The 16,365-nt window shown below is 41.6% G+C and overlaps 1 protein-coding gene across 1 annotated transcript in view; it reads right to left on the bottom strand.

Moving 5' to 3' along the window:
* Positions 1-9,751, bottom strand: part of mxd4 (MAX dimerization protein 4) — a 28,049-nt gene extending 18,298 nt beyond the window's left edge. The window contains exons 1-3 of the mRNA XM_085161850.1: positions 9,506-9,751; positions 8,757-8,856; positions 5,422-5,451 (exon numbers count right to left, since the gene is read on the bottom strand). Of these exons, the coding sequence (XP_085017976.1) occupies positions 5,422-5,451; positions 8,757-8,856; positions 9,506-9,569 (194 nt within the window). The 5' untranslated portion in view covers positions 9,570-9,751. The remainder of the gene's footprint in view (positions 1-5,421; positions 5,452-8,756; positions 8,857-9,505) is intronic.
* Positions 9,752-16,365: the final 6,614 nt, after the last annotated feature.

The raw sequence follows: 16,365 nt of genomic DNA, 5'->3' as shown, positions 1-16,365 counted from the left end.
ACACACACACGTTTGGACAAACCTTTTCTTTTACACGCCAACATGGCCACATGTATTAGGAGAAAGCATCAGCTAAGCCAAACTTTACTCTCTTTAGCTATGTTCTTCCAGGTAACGACGCAAACTAATAAGGACTACGTTTGTTACATTTTGATTGTAAGTTGACAGATATATAATATTTTTTTAAGTTGAGTTATCCAACGTGATTTTAGTGCCATTAGACAAAAATCCATTATGGGATTTTTAATCCAAGACAGAACTAGACCTCCTACGCCTTGTTTAGGCTCTAAAAAGTCAAATGATGCCACTGACTTATTTTTAGTGTACACACATATGTCTGATGAGTAGTCCCCAGCAGTTGCGTATTCCTTTACCTCTAAGCTGGCTGTTGAAGCTGGGAGTGGCGTAACTCCCAAGTTGATTGCGTTCCAGCATTCGTAGTAGCGGTCGGAAAAGCGAGGAAAAACTGGATTTGTTTTTGCTCATACAGAAAGTAGAGCCATTCATGCATCTCAAGCAACCCTGTTTTTTTTAAAAAAACATCGCTGCAGCACGTTGGTGGACAGAGCCACGTCACTGCTCAGTGCATGCTTTTTTGAGCGTGTCACAAACACTTAGCGTTTGTGACACTTGCAGACAGTTTACATTTTTACTACTGTTTACATGCTCTGTCGACATCTTGGATTGTGATGTCATTGATGGGGCTTTTCTGACTTTCCCAGTTGACAATTCCAACTTGGAAGTCGTGATTTCTGATTTCCCACTTCAAATGGAGCGCACCATTAGATCAGAGAGAGAACTGCAGGATGAGGCCTGTCAAAGTTCAAACTAAGCCTCTTCTCCCCCTCCAGTCTTTGCTTGTCTAGATTTTATTTTTATTCCCACTGCATCTTAACTCAACCCAGATTGTTCTGTTTCGTCTGCAGACAGTTTTTTTTTTGGTGTGTTTTTTTTACACTTTTCAGTTTTATGTCACTTTAAAAATGTCACCTTGAATTTTTTACGCAATTTTAAAATCAAAACCATCAACTACAATAATGGAAAACTATTCCAGATAATAAAAGAAAAACTTAGTTATCCATATAGTCGACTATGTGTAGTTGACTCTTTCAGCACTGGCTGATTCAATCTCATGACAAATAACAACATGCTTGCTCTACAAGTTCTGTAATTAGACTGCGTACAAGACATCATTAACTACAATGATTCCTCCATGATGCCAACAAAGAGGGGAATTTAACTGGCATTGTGACAGCAGGGAACTAAAGTGCACATGCAGTCACATGTGAGGACGTCATACCAAAACCAAAACTGGAAGGAAAAAATGAAAACTTTCCCAACTTTAATTACATAGCAGCCCCTGAGAGGCAAACATGACATTTAACTTCAAAAGAAAAAATAAGCAGAACAAGCAGGATATACAGCAGCCCTTAAAAGCAGCGTTGCACATTTACAGGATAAACTTTGGTATAAAATCGAAGACACGACAAAGATTTACACCTCAAAACAGGAGAAATGGGAACAGATGAGTTTTGTCACTAAGAAAAAAAGAGTGAGAAGGAAGAGAGCACTGCCCCTCCTTCTCTTCCTCGCTGCCTCAAGTTTCTGCTGACTCAGGGGCTTTTAGTAGGGCCGAAAAGGAGAGCGAGAATAAGGAGAAGGAAGAGGAAAAAAAGACAGATAACAGAAAAGACAGATGTGGACTCTGGAAAGTGGGGGTGGGGCAAAGAAAAGATGTCAAGGAGGTGAAGTAACAGGGCCGTGGATGGGCATCCCTCCCACCAACACGCTGCCGTAACTCAAAGAGGTGCTGCCCGGCCGGCATAGACACACATAAGTGCGCTTCACTCGAGGAAAAAAGGAGCTTCTCACTGCCAAAAAAAGTGATCCATTCACAGCTGGGAGTAGAAGAAACATGGAGAGTAAATTTAATTAGAGAGAAGACTAGACCATGACAAATGGAGGGCTTGCTCCCGTGTCCATGAAGTGCATGTAAATTTAAAGCCGAGTTCAATGGGTGCTCCACAGTTGCTGCACATTGTCTGCAGTGTGATACAGAGCGTAGTGTAAGAGGATACTGTTTGTCAAAATCAGCCTGCAAGCTTTGCTACGATCTCGAAAAACTGAAACCAAGAGCACCTGAGAGCCAAAATGGGTGGGGATAAAAATAGTAACTCTAAATATTTCTCTTTTCTTTTTCAATCAAACATACCAGACAGCTTAGATTATGCAGACTGGACTTGGGCTTCCTGTAAACAGGTGATATGTGGGAAAGTAAAACATCTAGTTTCGTAATTTCTTGGCGTTGCTTGAAAAGGAAACTTGAGCTGTCATAAGCGTGATCAAAAGCGGTTAAAGTCAGAAATGGGAAGGAAGCAATGCTCGTGGAGAACAAACACACTGCACTTAAGTTTCACATAGACTACGAGCTGATGCTCTGCAGGTCTGACGAGGGAAGGAAAAAAAAAAACAAAAAGCAGCACAGTCATTCAAGAGATGATCTAGAGCTGTCACAGCTAAAAATCAGGCTGCAGCAGATAAGTGTCAGGACAGCCGACTCTGTGGGACTCCACACCCACCAAGCAGCTGACTGACTCTGATAATGGGACAAAAATATATGCAGGGTGTCTCCGGAGTGGCTGCCAGAGACACCTAGCATGCACGAGGTCAGCGAACGGTACCCAGAGAGCCAAAAAGTTCCAACTTAATCAGCTTCATATAACAGCAGCAATGAATAGTTGATTAATCATTTAGCTGATTATTCAGCAAATGTATCGATTAGCCACACCGTTTCTGTCTTGGCCGCATGTGGAAAGTTTGGTATCTTTGTTGACAAACAGTTCTAAAAAAATATTTTAAAGTAATCAATAAATAAATAAAAAACAATAAACAAGTAATAACCAAACAAAAAAATTATCTTAAAAGATGAAAACCTTCCAAACACACAATACACTGCACACCAGTTTATGGGCTGCAATGAAATAAGAAGGCATGGAATCTGGTGCAATTCACCAGTTTGTTTGACATCAGGTCTTTCCCAATTTCAATCAACATTTTTCAAAGTTTTATCTCCTTTATTTTAACATATTTTGTTAATGAAACAAAAATAATTTCATAGTTTTTTTGTCAATTGCTCAAAGTTAAAAACTGCATACTAAAGTGTTCCCTTATTTAATCAAATCTGGTTAGAGGACATTCTCATGCAAGAAAACGTGATTTTGGTACTATTACATTTGATGCCTTTCGGCCTCTAAGGAGATGTTCATCCGCCACCTTATCTCGTGAATGTATAGTACAAGGATTGCTCTGTGCAGCAGCGGGGGGAAACAAAAACACAACACACGAAGAAACAAAGACAGTGAGTCAGGGCTCAAACAGCAGCCACCTCCCTGGAGTAGCATCCAAGGGCGTGTGGGAGGTACAGATTTCTGAGGCGATACCGCAGATCAAACAGGGCTGATACTTTAAGCAGATACCCCTGAACTGGTCATACATTCTTTAAACTGGTTGAACAGGACACCTAAAGACTTTTGGTTTTCTTATGAATCAGAAGTTAAAAATTCTTTTCTTGAGCATGTCTGTTAAAGCTCTTCTCTTTATCTTTTAAGCTACAAATCAAATTTGAGAAGCTCGTCAGAAAGGTTTATTGCAAGTTTCATATACTAGGTAATCTGACTCTGAGGCCAGCGGCTGAATATTCAAGGCTTCGTATATCTAGGATAAGGCGTCTTAGTCCATCTGTCGGTGTGGAAGAGGAAGTCTGAAAAATTCAAAAATAAATTTGCACATGAATAATGTAAAAAGCTAAATCTTCATTGGATGATAGCTACTGGTTATCAGATATAGACTTTCCGTGTGACTGCAACAAAAGCCTGATCACGATTGATAACGTGGTCAAGTGGCATGCCAGATTCTTGATAGTCATACGCAAATGTCCGTTTACAAGTTTGAGGAAAACATTCTTCAAGTTGCTCATTAGCTTTAAAAAGAAAATCAAAAGATACTTGAGCAAAAATTGCCTCATTTTAGAAGCTCAGAAGTCTCTTTTTTGTCAGTTATAAAAAACTATTAGTAGTTTCAATGTTGCGTATTAGTCACACAACGGTCGCTAGTACAACAGACATGGCTGTGCCAAAAGGCAGAGTCTGAGCCTTGTTAACACCTGTATAGTGGCTGACCATGTAATTTGTGGCCACGCTTTCAGACGGGGGTTTGACTCAGGGTGGACCGCGTGGCAAAACCTCGTGACCATGTAGCCCTGTCATTTCAAATAAGAGGGTGGAGATGTTTCCACACAAACGGGCATGGTGAATGCAAAAACAGGAAAAAACACAAGGCATGAAATTATACAGAATAACTCCTCGCTTGTCACAGGTGATGATGCAATGTGACAGCGTGTTTGAACGCAACTTTATTCTTCAAAGGGCTTCTTCTTCTTTTCCTTCCATCATGGAATCAGTGACATGTCTGTCATGAAAACTCCGCTTTTTCAGAAACTCGTGGCTGCGGTGATGACAAAGGAAGTGAGTAAACCCTTTACTGGCACCCACTTTTGTCAGTTTGACTGGACGTCACAGGCGCTTGGTAACCAGCCACACCCATCGTCGGACATGAAGTAACTCCTGTGTCTCAACACCTGCAGTGTAATCAGCCGGGGCCTTCCTGTGCCTCGCAGGTCAGGGAGGAATATGTCCCGGCTTGTTTTTCCCTCTGCCACACACATCCATTACTCACTCCTGGCCATGTGACTGGCCTTCATCGTGGGTGACAGCATGTGTCATGCTCGCTCACACACGCAAACACTCACACACCCTTTTCAGCCACTGCTCACATGCTGATAGTCACATCAGCTGTTTTCTTATTCCTGTCTGCAAGGCAATTTTTAAAGAATCTACTCTGAAGCAGCAAGGCCTTTTTAATATCAAAGAGACGTTTGCTTCCTGACAAGAAACTCTAAAGCTGTGAAGTAAAAAAAAACAAACCCCACACACACAAGCAAACCATGAGCTGCGACTCTGTGCCTCCAGGAAGGAGAAAAAGCCCAATTTCAGTACTGAATGATAGGTGAAGTTCAGATTTACCGCTTTTCTTTTCAAAGTGTCAGTCTGGGCAGGATTATAACCCAAGATTCTTCCTTACAAGGACACGAGTTTCATCCGTGAAACGGAGACAGCGTGAAGGTGCTCTTTGAAATCAGCTTATTATCTGTTTTTCAGGCACAAGAATTAACAGATTAAATCTTTGGCTCTTTGAAGACGACCTCTGATCTGATCTGTCGTACTAGTGTTTCTGATTTGGAGAAAATATCTGAAAGCCCCCATGAAGCTCTTCAATTACTACCTATGTCAGGAACTAAAAGACACACGCACTCAACACACAATCAAACACGGGCAAGGTCGAGGGGGTCAGATGTCATCTTACCTGTGTTTCTCCAGCTCATTGTGCGATGATCTGAAACGACAAAGATGACTGTCAGGGCAGGAAATGCCAAAATACTACAAAAAAATCATCTGACATGACATCAGATTCAGTATAATAATGAGAGGCTTAGTTAGTACACGTTTTGATCAGAGAGCAAGGCAGATGAAAGCAATTTGGGCAAATATGTTAAGTAACAGATCTGAGAAACAATCAGAAAAATGTGTGTCAAGAGATCAAAGAGAAGCCTAGATTTGTCTCTATGTTCTTGCTCTTCTGCCTTCCAGTGGCTGTAGGCCTTAAGAATTTGAATGCTGCTGTAGTATAAGAAATAAATGCAGTATTTTAATGCTTAAAACAGGACTAATTTGTTGTCTATGGATACCAGTCTGGTGGATCAAGGGCACAGACATGCAAAGACTGGGCAATGTATGATAAACGACTTCTAAAATCTTTTCCCATTTCTGTGGGACATCTGTCAGAGAGCACGCACACGAGGGCAAAAATGGCCCTGAGAGAGAGAGAGAGCTGTATCTGTGACACAGCCTGCCTGCCCCCCCTCTACACATATACAAACAGCATCCACGCACCACCGCCCCCGCCGCTGCTGCTCAGCGTGGACACGGGATAAAAACACTCTCAGACGTCTGGAGGCTCGGACGCAACAGAATTCATCAGTGTGTGGGCTATTCCGAGGAGAACCCCTATTATGACACGCAGCCAGAAGCGGCGAGGGCACTGCGGTCCATTTGAAACAGGCCCTCTGTTCATGAGACCGTCATGGATACCACGGCAATAAAAACAAAAACAGCAACAACAAAAGGGACAGACTGACAACAAGCCTTTTCAGATTTTCCACTGTTTGAGGCGCCCTTGTGCTCGCGAAGCAGTGGTTCCCACAGCTGTGTGCCACAACGCCGTCCTGCGCACCAAAACGGGTTACAGCTGACCGTGCGACTGCTATAATGTGGCGTCTGCACAAAATCATCCCGAAAGACAACACAGGATGTTGGGCGGCCGATCTTAGAAGCCGACAAAGAGCCATCGTGGAGGAAGTTGTGCTATTCAAACCTGCACAAATCAGGGAAATGTCCCAGTCAAAGCACAGGGCACGACCAGGAAATCATTCCGAGGAAGAGAATGTTCACAGACCTGTAACTACAGCAGGTTAACCCACACCTTTACATGTTATGTAAAACCACAGGCATGAGGAGGACTTTTACATGTCATAAAATCATCCTCTAACAATCAGAGGCATTTAAAATAAGCCTTTTATCACTTTTTTATGAGCTACAAATGGCCAAAAGGCAAGCTGGGAGTTTTCCTACATTCAAATCAAGGAATTAGAGGAGGAAAACGAAGTCAGCTGACCTAAATTTTCACATATGGTGTGACAGAGCGATGAAGCAGGGTAATAACAGCTTTTAAGTAAACGCTTTAACACGCATTATCCGTGTTAGGTTGCAGATGTGACATTAAACATTACTGCTTTGTTCTGATTTTATAACGAGGAGCCTGCATCAGCTCCTGTCTACACTTAAAGAAAAAAAGAAGAAGCTGAGGGCGAGTGTAAAAAGGGAAACGGCGTAACGGGGGTGGGGGATGTGCCCCAAGCTCTGTCACGAGAAAAAGTATGGAAACGCAGGGCTGGCTGCATGAAGCCCAGCGAGTGGTCTGGTGTTTGTCATAGATGCTTGCGTAGATGCCCGCCTTATTCAGGCGCCGCACCCACCTGCCACATCCACACCACACCCCTTCACTCGATCACATGGGTGTACACAAAATATAATGCACGTTAACTTGTGGATTAGAGGAATGTGGAAGGTGCTGCTTTCACATTTCTGCCAAACGAGTGCAAGTATCACTTTCATATCAGAACACCCACACGTTGTAAACAGGAGTGGAAGTTAACAGAGACAATGGGAATGGAGCCACACTAAAAGTCTGATGCTCATGTCAGAAATGCGTGCAAAACACTTTTGTTATTTTGTTTATTTAATGCTGTTTTATTCATTTCTGTGCCAGTTAAATCAAAATATTATTAAGTATCATCTGCAATTATTTGAAGCCTTTTCGCTCTTCATCTTAAGAGGTTTATCTACAGAGCTATCTTTTCAGCAGTCACCTGACACAAAACTGCCGTGACATGGAGGACAAAAAACAGCAACTGGCGTCAGCAATCGCCACCTTATTTGCTGATTCCGATGCTCTGTGTCACCCTTCGTAATGACACTACTTTCTAGCGTACATCTACGTGCACTGTCGTAACCATCAGACTCATTGCCGAGCCATTTCCACACTTTGCTTCCCTAAACTATTATTAGCCAATGCTTTTTTCCCCTTCTTTTTTTATCTTTCACTTTATTAAATCATCGTAATGTGTTAATCTTCTAAGGAACGGAACTACATTGACACAATAATTTCAACAATAGCCTATTTACTGTAAATGAGACAGAAGGGCAACCAAATTTGCATATAGCCTAGAAAGCAAGTTTCTCCATGCCTGGTGGGGATGAAAAAAAAAGCCGAACACTAAATGGATCCAGCCTCTGAAATGTGAGGATTTCCTGCTTTTCTTTGTCACATGGCCTACTTTTAGTTGAAAGTTTGGAAGTTGGTTTTTTTTTTGCTTTTAGAAAGCAAACATAAGCCTGAACGGGTGTTTTAACTTCATAGGTCACACATTACACAGCCACACATTAATTGCCATGATTGTTTTTAAATGACCTTTAATCTGCCAATGGCACTGGTCTGAGAAGAAGAAGCAGACAAACCGAAACTGAAAGCTATGCCGTGCACTTATGTAATATATTTCGCTTTAACTTCTTACACAGCTGCACAATAAAGGGGTTAAACTCGGTGGGAGCAACTCAATCCTCCAGACAACACCAGTAATGAACTCTGGGTTTGCTGGGCTGAGGTTCCCCTTCCTTTCCAAATATCAATTTACTTCCATCAGAAGCACGAAAGCTTAAACGCAACAACCACATAAAAAAGACAAACACATGCACACATTTGTTTAAAAGCTTCACACAGTTCCAGAGGTTGGATGCATCTGTGTGAGACCAGGTGCAGAAACGAAAGGTTACGGGCGTATGCGGTGTTTTCTCTCCTCTCAGAGATAGGTGTGAGTGAAACAGAACAGTGAGAGCAGCAGGCTTGACAGTGTACGCGTGGCACTGTTTACTGGAGAGCCCAAAACAGAGAGCCCAGCCCAGGCAGCAGACAGGAGAGTGAGACAGCGTGTGTGTGTGAGAGAGAGAGTGAGTGTGTGTTTTTATAAGCTGGCATGAAGTCAGAAATAAAGCTGGGGGGAAGGGAGAAAGGATTATATTTACCTATTATTCTGAGTTTTTTTGGAAATTGGCGAGGTTTTCGTTTTCTTTCGGGAAAACTCGGCGCTGTACGGTAAAACCGAGGCATACCCGTGCTCTGCTTCTGTAAACACAGAAAGCAAAATGAGTGTTACATTTAAGCTTGGCCTGCAAGGACGGCAAAGCAAATAAACAAAAACAATTACAATCATCATAATAATAATAGATGACAGTGAGTCATTTTGGAGAAATAGTTGAGACGTGAAATATCAACCGGGGACTCAATTAAAGAGGAACAACACGTAATAAATCATTAATAAGATCGATTCAAGTGCAGTCTTTTTTCTTTCTTTTTTAGCACCGAGGTCTATATTATGATATAGCCACCGCTGCATAACGATTTCTGTCCTATATTTTCAATGTCAGGCTTGTTTACTCATTTTCTTACATCCAAATTCAAAGGAAAAACACTCGATTGTAACAACACACATTCGGAAATGATACTAACATATTTTATAAAAAATGACACACTATAAATTAAACATTTACACCTATCACTGTCTAGCATATAGACTCCCAGAGTGCAGCTTGCACCCATCGCCTGGTCTATGTCCCATTGTCTGTAAAGTGACATCATACCTGCACTATGGCAGTGCACGTCAAAACGTAACAAATTATTTTAAAAAATGAAGTTAGCTGCCGTCCCAATCCCCATTCACGACAAAATTACTGGCTTAGAAATGCTGACAACTTGTCAGTTTAGCTTGAAATACCTCTGTCTCTTCTTTCCAAGTACTCTGCAGCCTCCAGCAGAATTAACAAGGAATTAAGCTCCATCTTGTTGTTGTCTCGTTATTTAAAAAAATAGAAACTACTTAGTCATAAAGTCATAAAATGAATGGAATGAAAACGTTAAAAAAATGTTTCAGAGCGGTATGTATACGCGGCTACGTTCACTTCTGAGTCTTTGGTGACTCCAAACTACATATCAACAGCAGCTAACTAAAACTCACTGAAATGACTGATGGAACCGCTGGCCAATAGGAAAACCGTATAGGCAAACGTTTGGCATTCGTCTCAACCAATAATTCGGCGGAAACTATAAGATCCGACGCTATTGGCTGAGCGGAGTTAAAGCAAGCAAGGACATGCCCTAGCAACAAGCCTGAGCCGTCCGCCTTCTCCGTACATGATAGGGTTGACGCGGAAAAATAGCCCTCTGATTGGCTGGAAGGAAGTCTTGGGCGTGTGCTACGATTGAACTTGGGATGTTGTTTTGGTTGCCAAATTTAATGACTTCTCAAAAAGTATGCTTTTGGTCTTGGACTTTAGCGTAAACTGCCCCCTCCGGTCTGTTAGTCAACAAGGTCTATTTTTTTGTCTTCCTTTAAATATACGTCAGCAATTTCACGTATGCGTGTGTGACATGAGAAATTTTTTCAGTATTCGTGTTCATTTCCTGCCCAAGTCATTGTGAAAGTCTTTTATGAGTCTGCAGAAAGTATGCAGGCTTTACTGGTGCAAAAGATATGAGATGAACTACTTTTCTTGTCTGGTATTTTGAGGAAAATAAAGGTAGTTCCTTTGAAATTCTCTCAACTCGTTTTTACAAAGCAGTTTTAAAAAAGCAAAGCATCCACCTTGAGGTTTAAAAAAGTCTCTGGTTTTGTCCAGTCCAAGTCCTAATAAACCCCGAGTCCTCAAAATAAAATAAAATAAAACTCACCTAATTTAGTGCCGTTAAAATACCCCCCCCCCACACACACACACACACACACACACACACACACACTTTTTTTTCTAAAACTTTAAGTTTTAGAAAAAGATGTCTGCAACACCTTTAATTTCATCTGCAAAAGTGTATCAGAAGCGAAGCCCAGTGTTTATCAACTTTCAGCTGTGTAGGCTTGCAGCTAAACTTCGGGTGTTGCAATTGCTGGAGCAATAGGGGGGATGCCTGCAGATGCTTCGCATGGCTGGCAGTTTATGTTTCTAGCAGTCAGATATTAGATTGTTGGGAGTGCTTTCTGAAGAAATACCATTGAGGGGGAAGTGACTTTCGGTGTGGATGATGAGGAAAAGGTACTTGAGAACCACAAACATTGTTCTTGTTGTACTTTATTGATACTATGTGTTTCACAAGGGTCCTTGTGATGCTTAAACTGCAGGCAGTATATCATGAATTGCAAGATTTAATACAATACACATTAAGTCTGTGACAGTCAGCAAGTTTACACGTGCGATGTGCAAAGAAAAAAAAAAGAGCACAGCTAAAATGTGTGAAGCTGTGTACGGGTGCCACAAGCAGCCAAACCAACTCAAATTGAAATATACTACCATCTTTATAAAAGCACACAGCAAACAGGCTAATTCTTGACTATCATCTTTATAAGCATTATATTATATTAACCGTACTGTCACTGCTATCAGCTGGAGAATTTACAGTCCACTTAAAACTGTGCACGTTGCTCAGGATGCGGGTGATTTTAGATCGTTTGATATTTTGAAAAAAAAATTTGGTTTTAGAATTTGGCTCAGTCATCTCAAGCCATGCAGAAACCACAGTCAGGTGCGAATCAAGTTGTATATGAATCGATGGACATCCAAAGCTTTTATTTCCTGTGTTTTGCATGACTTAATATTGAGTGTCAGCCTGAACTCTTGTTTTTGCGTAATAATGCTCCAAAATAAACAAATGCATTGAGAAATGTAATAGACAGGATTGCACGAATGCTTTCCATGCTTTGTTTTTCCTTTTAATACACATTTATGAGGCATGCCTACTTGTCAGTAAACAGATTTCTCCTCCCATGCAATTATACACAGATCAGAAAAAAGGAAGAATTTGCTTTTTTTTTGTCTGCGTTTCCTTTGAATTTAGACAATACCAAGGAGGCCTGAGAATATGTGTGCTTGAAGAGCACAGTAAACAGAGACGAAATTAGCCTTGCGGCATTTGAGTACAGTCATAGTGAGAATATAACCCATCACACATAGAATGCAAGTGTTTCACAACTGCTCAGTTGCTGCATTTTCTCCGGCCAGGCCTGATGCTGCGTTTGGACTACATCTCATGACTATTCCTTGGGTAATTACAGAGACGTTAGACAACTTGAACGCTTCTTATCATGGACCCACATGTACATTTGATGCACTGTGCCACTGAAACCTGCATAATCTTGTAGCTGGTTTCTGATCGCAGAAGGCCACAGGCTTATGGAGACACAGTGGGTGTGTTTGCCTCCTCTGGGTTTTGTTGTATGAGCATTTGTTTGACCTCAGAGGGAGGTCAGCGCTATAAAACAAATGCCTACAAGTAAACTGACCTTGATCCTGCAAAGATCCTTTATGCAAGCATGCATTCATCATCTTGTGCATGTTATCACTTCTGTTTCCTCTCTTAGTCGAGTGCACTTAAGTAGAAAGATGTGGCTTTTGGGCTGCCGTAATTATTCAGTGGCATAGTTTGACAACCCATTCGGTTGCAGTGGAAAATTCCGCCAAAACATGCTTCACAAAGAAGTTAGCATGGTTGACAGAATATAAAATGTGTGCTTAGAATTTTAAATTATTTTAGTTTAAAATAATACCGGAAAGACTTGTCATGTAGACATCTGCAGAATATTTTTACAGACATAAACTAGACATTAAAAAGAAATACAGCGTGGCCAAATCAGACACCAAGCTCACACATTTTATATACCTGAACCTAAATTTCAAAGTGGTGACTGGTCAACCTCTCAAGCGTTCATTACAGTGCAGAAGTCCAACAATCCCTTTGCATCATATGAGAGGAAATAGCCTTTGTCCCTCCTGCTGCATACGCCTATTTATAGACTTATCATCTGCATGCTCTATGATCACAGCGGCCCAGGCCTTGCAATGCTCATTGCTTCAGGCCTGTCATACAAATGACAATTCTCTCCACTTGCTCTTTCTTTCCAACCCCCTCATCCATCATTCCATCATAGTCAAATGCCTCAACGCTATAGCCCCATCTGGCCTCAGACCAATGGCATTTGTGCTGCAAATTAATAGCACTGAACTGTGAATAAGAGCATTATGACTATTTGTAAAATTTAGGTCATAAAGTCAACTGTTTTTGGCCTTTTTAATAGTGGTTGCTTTAAACTAATGTTAGGGGGGGTTAATTACTGAATGTTGTCAATGTAAGAATATGATCAGAAACTGTATATGCTAGTATTTTGTTTTGTTTTTTAATGAAACTATGAGCTTCTTCATTTTGGGCTTTGAAGTTGTTTCTCTTCTCCTTGTTTGCTGGAGTATTATTTTTACTAGTACAGAACTGCTTGGCTTGGTTGTGTTGTTATGAAATTGATATACTTAATTTTCTCAGCGTGAATAAGATGAACAAATAAACAAATGAAAACTGGGGAAAACAGGGGTGCTAAAAATCGCCCATTTTAGCCTGTTATTAGGTGGTTGCTAGGCCTGCACAATTAAACTTTAGTCGATATAAATGAGATGCTACTCTCATGAACTGAAAACTGACATAATGCTTTTATAAGGTGTCACAGGTGCATAAATGCTAAAAACAGGTATTTTTGCAAGTTCCTAATTTTTTTCTAGGTTACATTGTCACAACCTAATGCCTGATATAGATAAGAACCCTCAGAAGCATGAGGATATATCTGTGTGTCTAGTTTGGTAGCTCAGCTCACAATGATCTAGGAGGAGTTCATGGGCAAAGAAACAAACACAGGCATTTCGTGTATTATAGTAAGATAATTATGCGACACCAAGACCCAAATCTGCAGAAACCTTCCACATACAGTTATCAAAAACCAAAAACGAAGGCTTAACTGTTATGACAAGAAATCAAAGAAGGTGAAGATTCAGTGAAATGAAAATGCAAGGTTTCAATTTTAATCAACGTTTTCCATTTTTAGTCACTAGTGACAAACAAAATATCGAAAACACTTTTTTTAAGCAACCAGCTTCAAAGTGATAATCCCCTAATCACAGCGATGTTCACAGGAAACAGCCTAAAACGCCTCCATTAAGTGACTGAATTTGGGGTTACTGCTTTTTTTTCTTTTACATGACACTTCTACGCTAGTCTCACAACACTTACAGTTGTGCCCATGAGTCATAAAGATGTTCTCAATATAATAATCTGAAGCAGCCGAGGCAGCAAACAGCAAAGACGTGGCAAGAAATGACATGACATGTCTAATTTAATGCCCAAAAAGTTTTAGCTCAAATGAGGTGGGGGGTTGGTAATAAAACACCTCTATCTTAGCTTTACCAGCCCTGCAGCCAGGCTGCAGTGTACTCGTGGGGCTTCAGTACGATTGTAAATCAGGAACGCTAATGAGCGACAAGGGGAGAGGGATTTGCAGACTTAGGGAGTTGTTTATCTTGTTGACACTGATTGTTTACGGGCTACCTTCCTTCCGTCTCATCCCTCCTCCCATCTTCCCCAACATCCTCTGGGCCAACGTTCCTCAGTGTGGTCTGCGTTCTGCCATTTTTGCACCACGAAGTAAAAATCAAGCCGTAAAGACGATTTCAAGAGTGCACAGAGTTAAAGCTGAGATCTAAAAATTCAGTGTTCGTGCTCATGCATGTAGGTGATTTCTTTTTTCACTATGAGCAAGCTCTGATTGGTCTCGAGCAACACCTCATATTCACATGACTGACAAAGTACTAACGCCTCATGTGACTTCACACTTGCTATTGAAAATTAACCACTCGGTATTAGCGTGATGCAGCGCACCACAGGTTTTGTGTAGTAGACGCTGACACAAACAGTCTTAGTCATTGAAATTACATGTTTCTTCGTCTATCCTGATGCATTTCCCTGTGTGTCATAGGTGTTGATGCAGTAAAGAAATACCAATGAATTAACTGTCTGGAAATGTTCCTGAGGGCGAGGTGGGGTGTGTCCACAACAGGCAATAAGTCTGTCCAACTACTGTACTGCAAGCCACACATCAGATTGCATCATGTAATATTATTAACTTATTTATTGTAAATGGCCTGTATTTGTATTTGTTTCGCTTTACTAGTCCCTAAGGCCCCCAAAGCAGTTTACACATCCAATCATCCACCCATTCACACACTGGTAATGGCAAGCTACATTGTAGCCACAGCCACCCTGGGGCGCACTGACAGAGGTGAGGCTGCCGGACACTGGCGCCACCGGGCCCTCTGACCACCACCAGTAGGCAACGGGTGAAGTGTCTTGCTCAAGGACACAACGACCGAGACCGTCCAAGCCAGGGCTCGAACTGGCAACCTTCCGATTACAAGGCGACCTCCCAACTCGTGAGCCACGATCGCCACCACAATATTGTATTTATCAGTGTTTAATTAGAACTGTTAAAAAGTGGTTAAAAAAAAAAAAAAAAAAAGGTGAAAATGAGTTTTCTATTTTAACATTTTACTGTAAAGGCGAACAAATGTTTATGAGAAGGTGCGCTGAGAGATGTTGCATCACATTGTTGTGCTTTTAAAAGCCAGGACGCTGTCATGGTGAAGCTTGCAGTTTGTCGCACAACAAAACCTCTGAGCTCGAGTGTCATCTCGGCCCCGACTCAAAGCCTTTGATGTTGGCAGGCTTCAAACCATCAGATGTCTTTCTTTCAGTCAGACTCTCTCAGATGTGTCGGGCAGTCCCAGACACAAAATACCACTCCTCGTCACTCCCTTTATTTCTGTTCAAAGCCGTGTGTTGGTTTTGCCTTTTGTCTCTCAGCCCTCTCTCCAGGTCGAGTCAAGGTCATGTGACTCAGATCCTATCACCGTGAAGTTATTTGACGTCCTCCCAGGTCATATTCTGTGTGTGGGTGCAATCTACATGCTCTATACTATTAATCGGCCACACCGCTCTTCTGTAAATGGTATCTACTGTGTATCCATTCTTTTTGTTATCTAACTGATTTTTTTTAAGACATTTCCCTTCCACAATCATGCAACATTTGTGGTGAGTGATCTCTTCTTACCAAACGTTTCTGATGACTTGAGAAGGTCATCAGTTTTTTCTGTTTTGTAAGGTCAGTATTCGCTTTGGCAGCGCTGCGGTCCGAGCGCACAGTGAATGTGCTGGGTGTCACGTCTCTTTGAACAACGTCTGTGCTAATCTCAGCATGAGACTGATATGATATGATGTACACATGCTCACAGATTGGATACCTTCAGGGCCTATATGGCTTAAAAACATGTTCTTCACAGATGATGAAACAGCTTTGGAACTTCTGAAGTGATTTGTGTGGATTTTATTATTTTGGAGGTGACTGCTCTTTAGTTCCTCTGTTAGTGATTTTGTTGAATGCACTGGGTTTATTTGTGCACACTGAGGCTACAAAAAATATTTTTTTTCCTCCCATGTCCCTTCATACAGCATGCCCAGCTTTCTCCATCTGTGCAGCTCCTCCCACAGAGCTGACGGCTGTCCACACAACGAGAGGCTGAAAGGTGACAAACTGTTCGGCTATCCTTTGCTGTTCCAAATCTTGTGGTCCAACCCCTTTTCTTGTGGAACTAGCGGTGGACTCTGGAAAATATTCTGTGTCTGGCTCTTCTCATTTGGACTCCCTCCCAGTTCCTGAGTTCCTCTGCCTACCTTGCATGTGGTAGAGCGACTGTCACATCCTCCTTCCCCTCCTGG

The sequence above is a fragment of the Neolamprologus multifasciatus genome, chromosome 6 (assembly GCF_963576455.1).
Source record: "Neolamprologus multifasciatus chromosome 6, fNeoMul1.2, whole genome shotgun sequence".
Classification (NCBI taxonomy): Eukaryota; Metazoa; Chordata; class Actinopteri; order Cichliformes; family Cichlidae; genus Neolamprologus; species Neolamprologus multifasciatus.
Note: the sequence above shows the minus strand (reverse complement) of the source record. Positions and strands in the feature narration are given on the sequence as shown.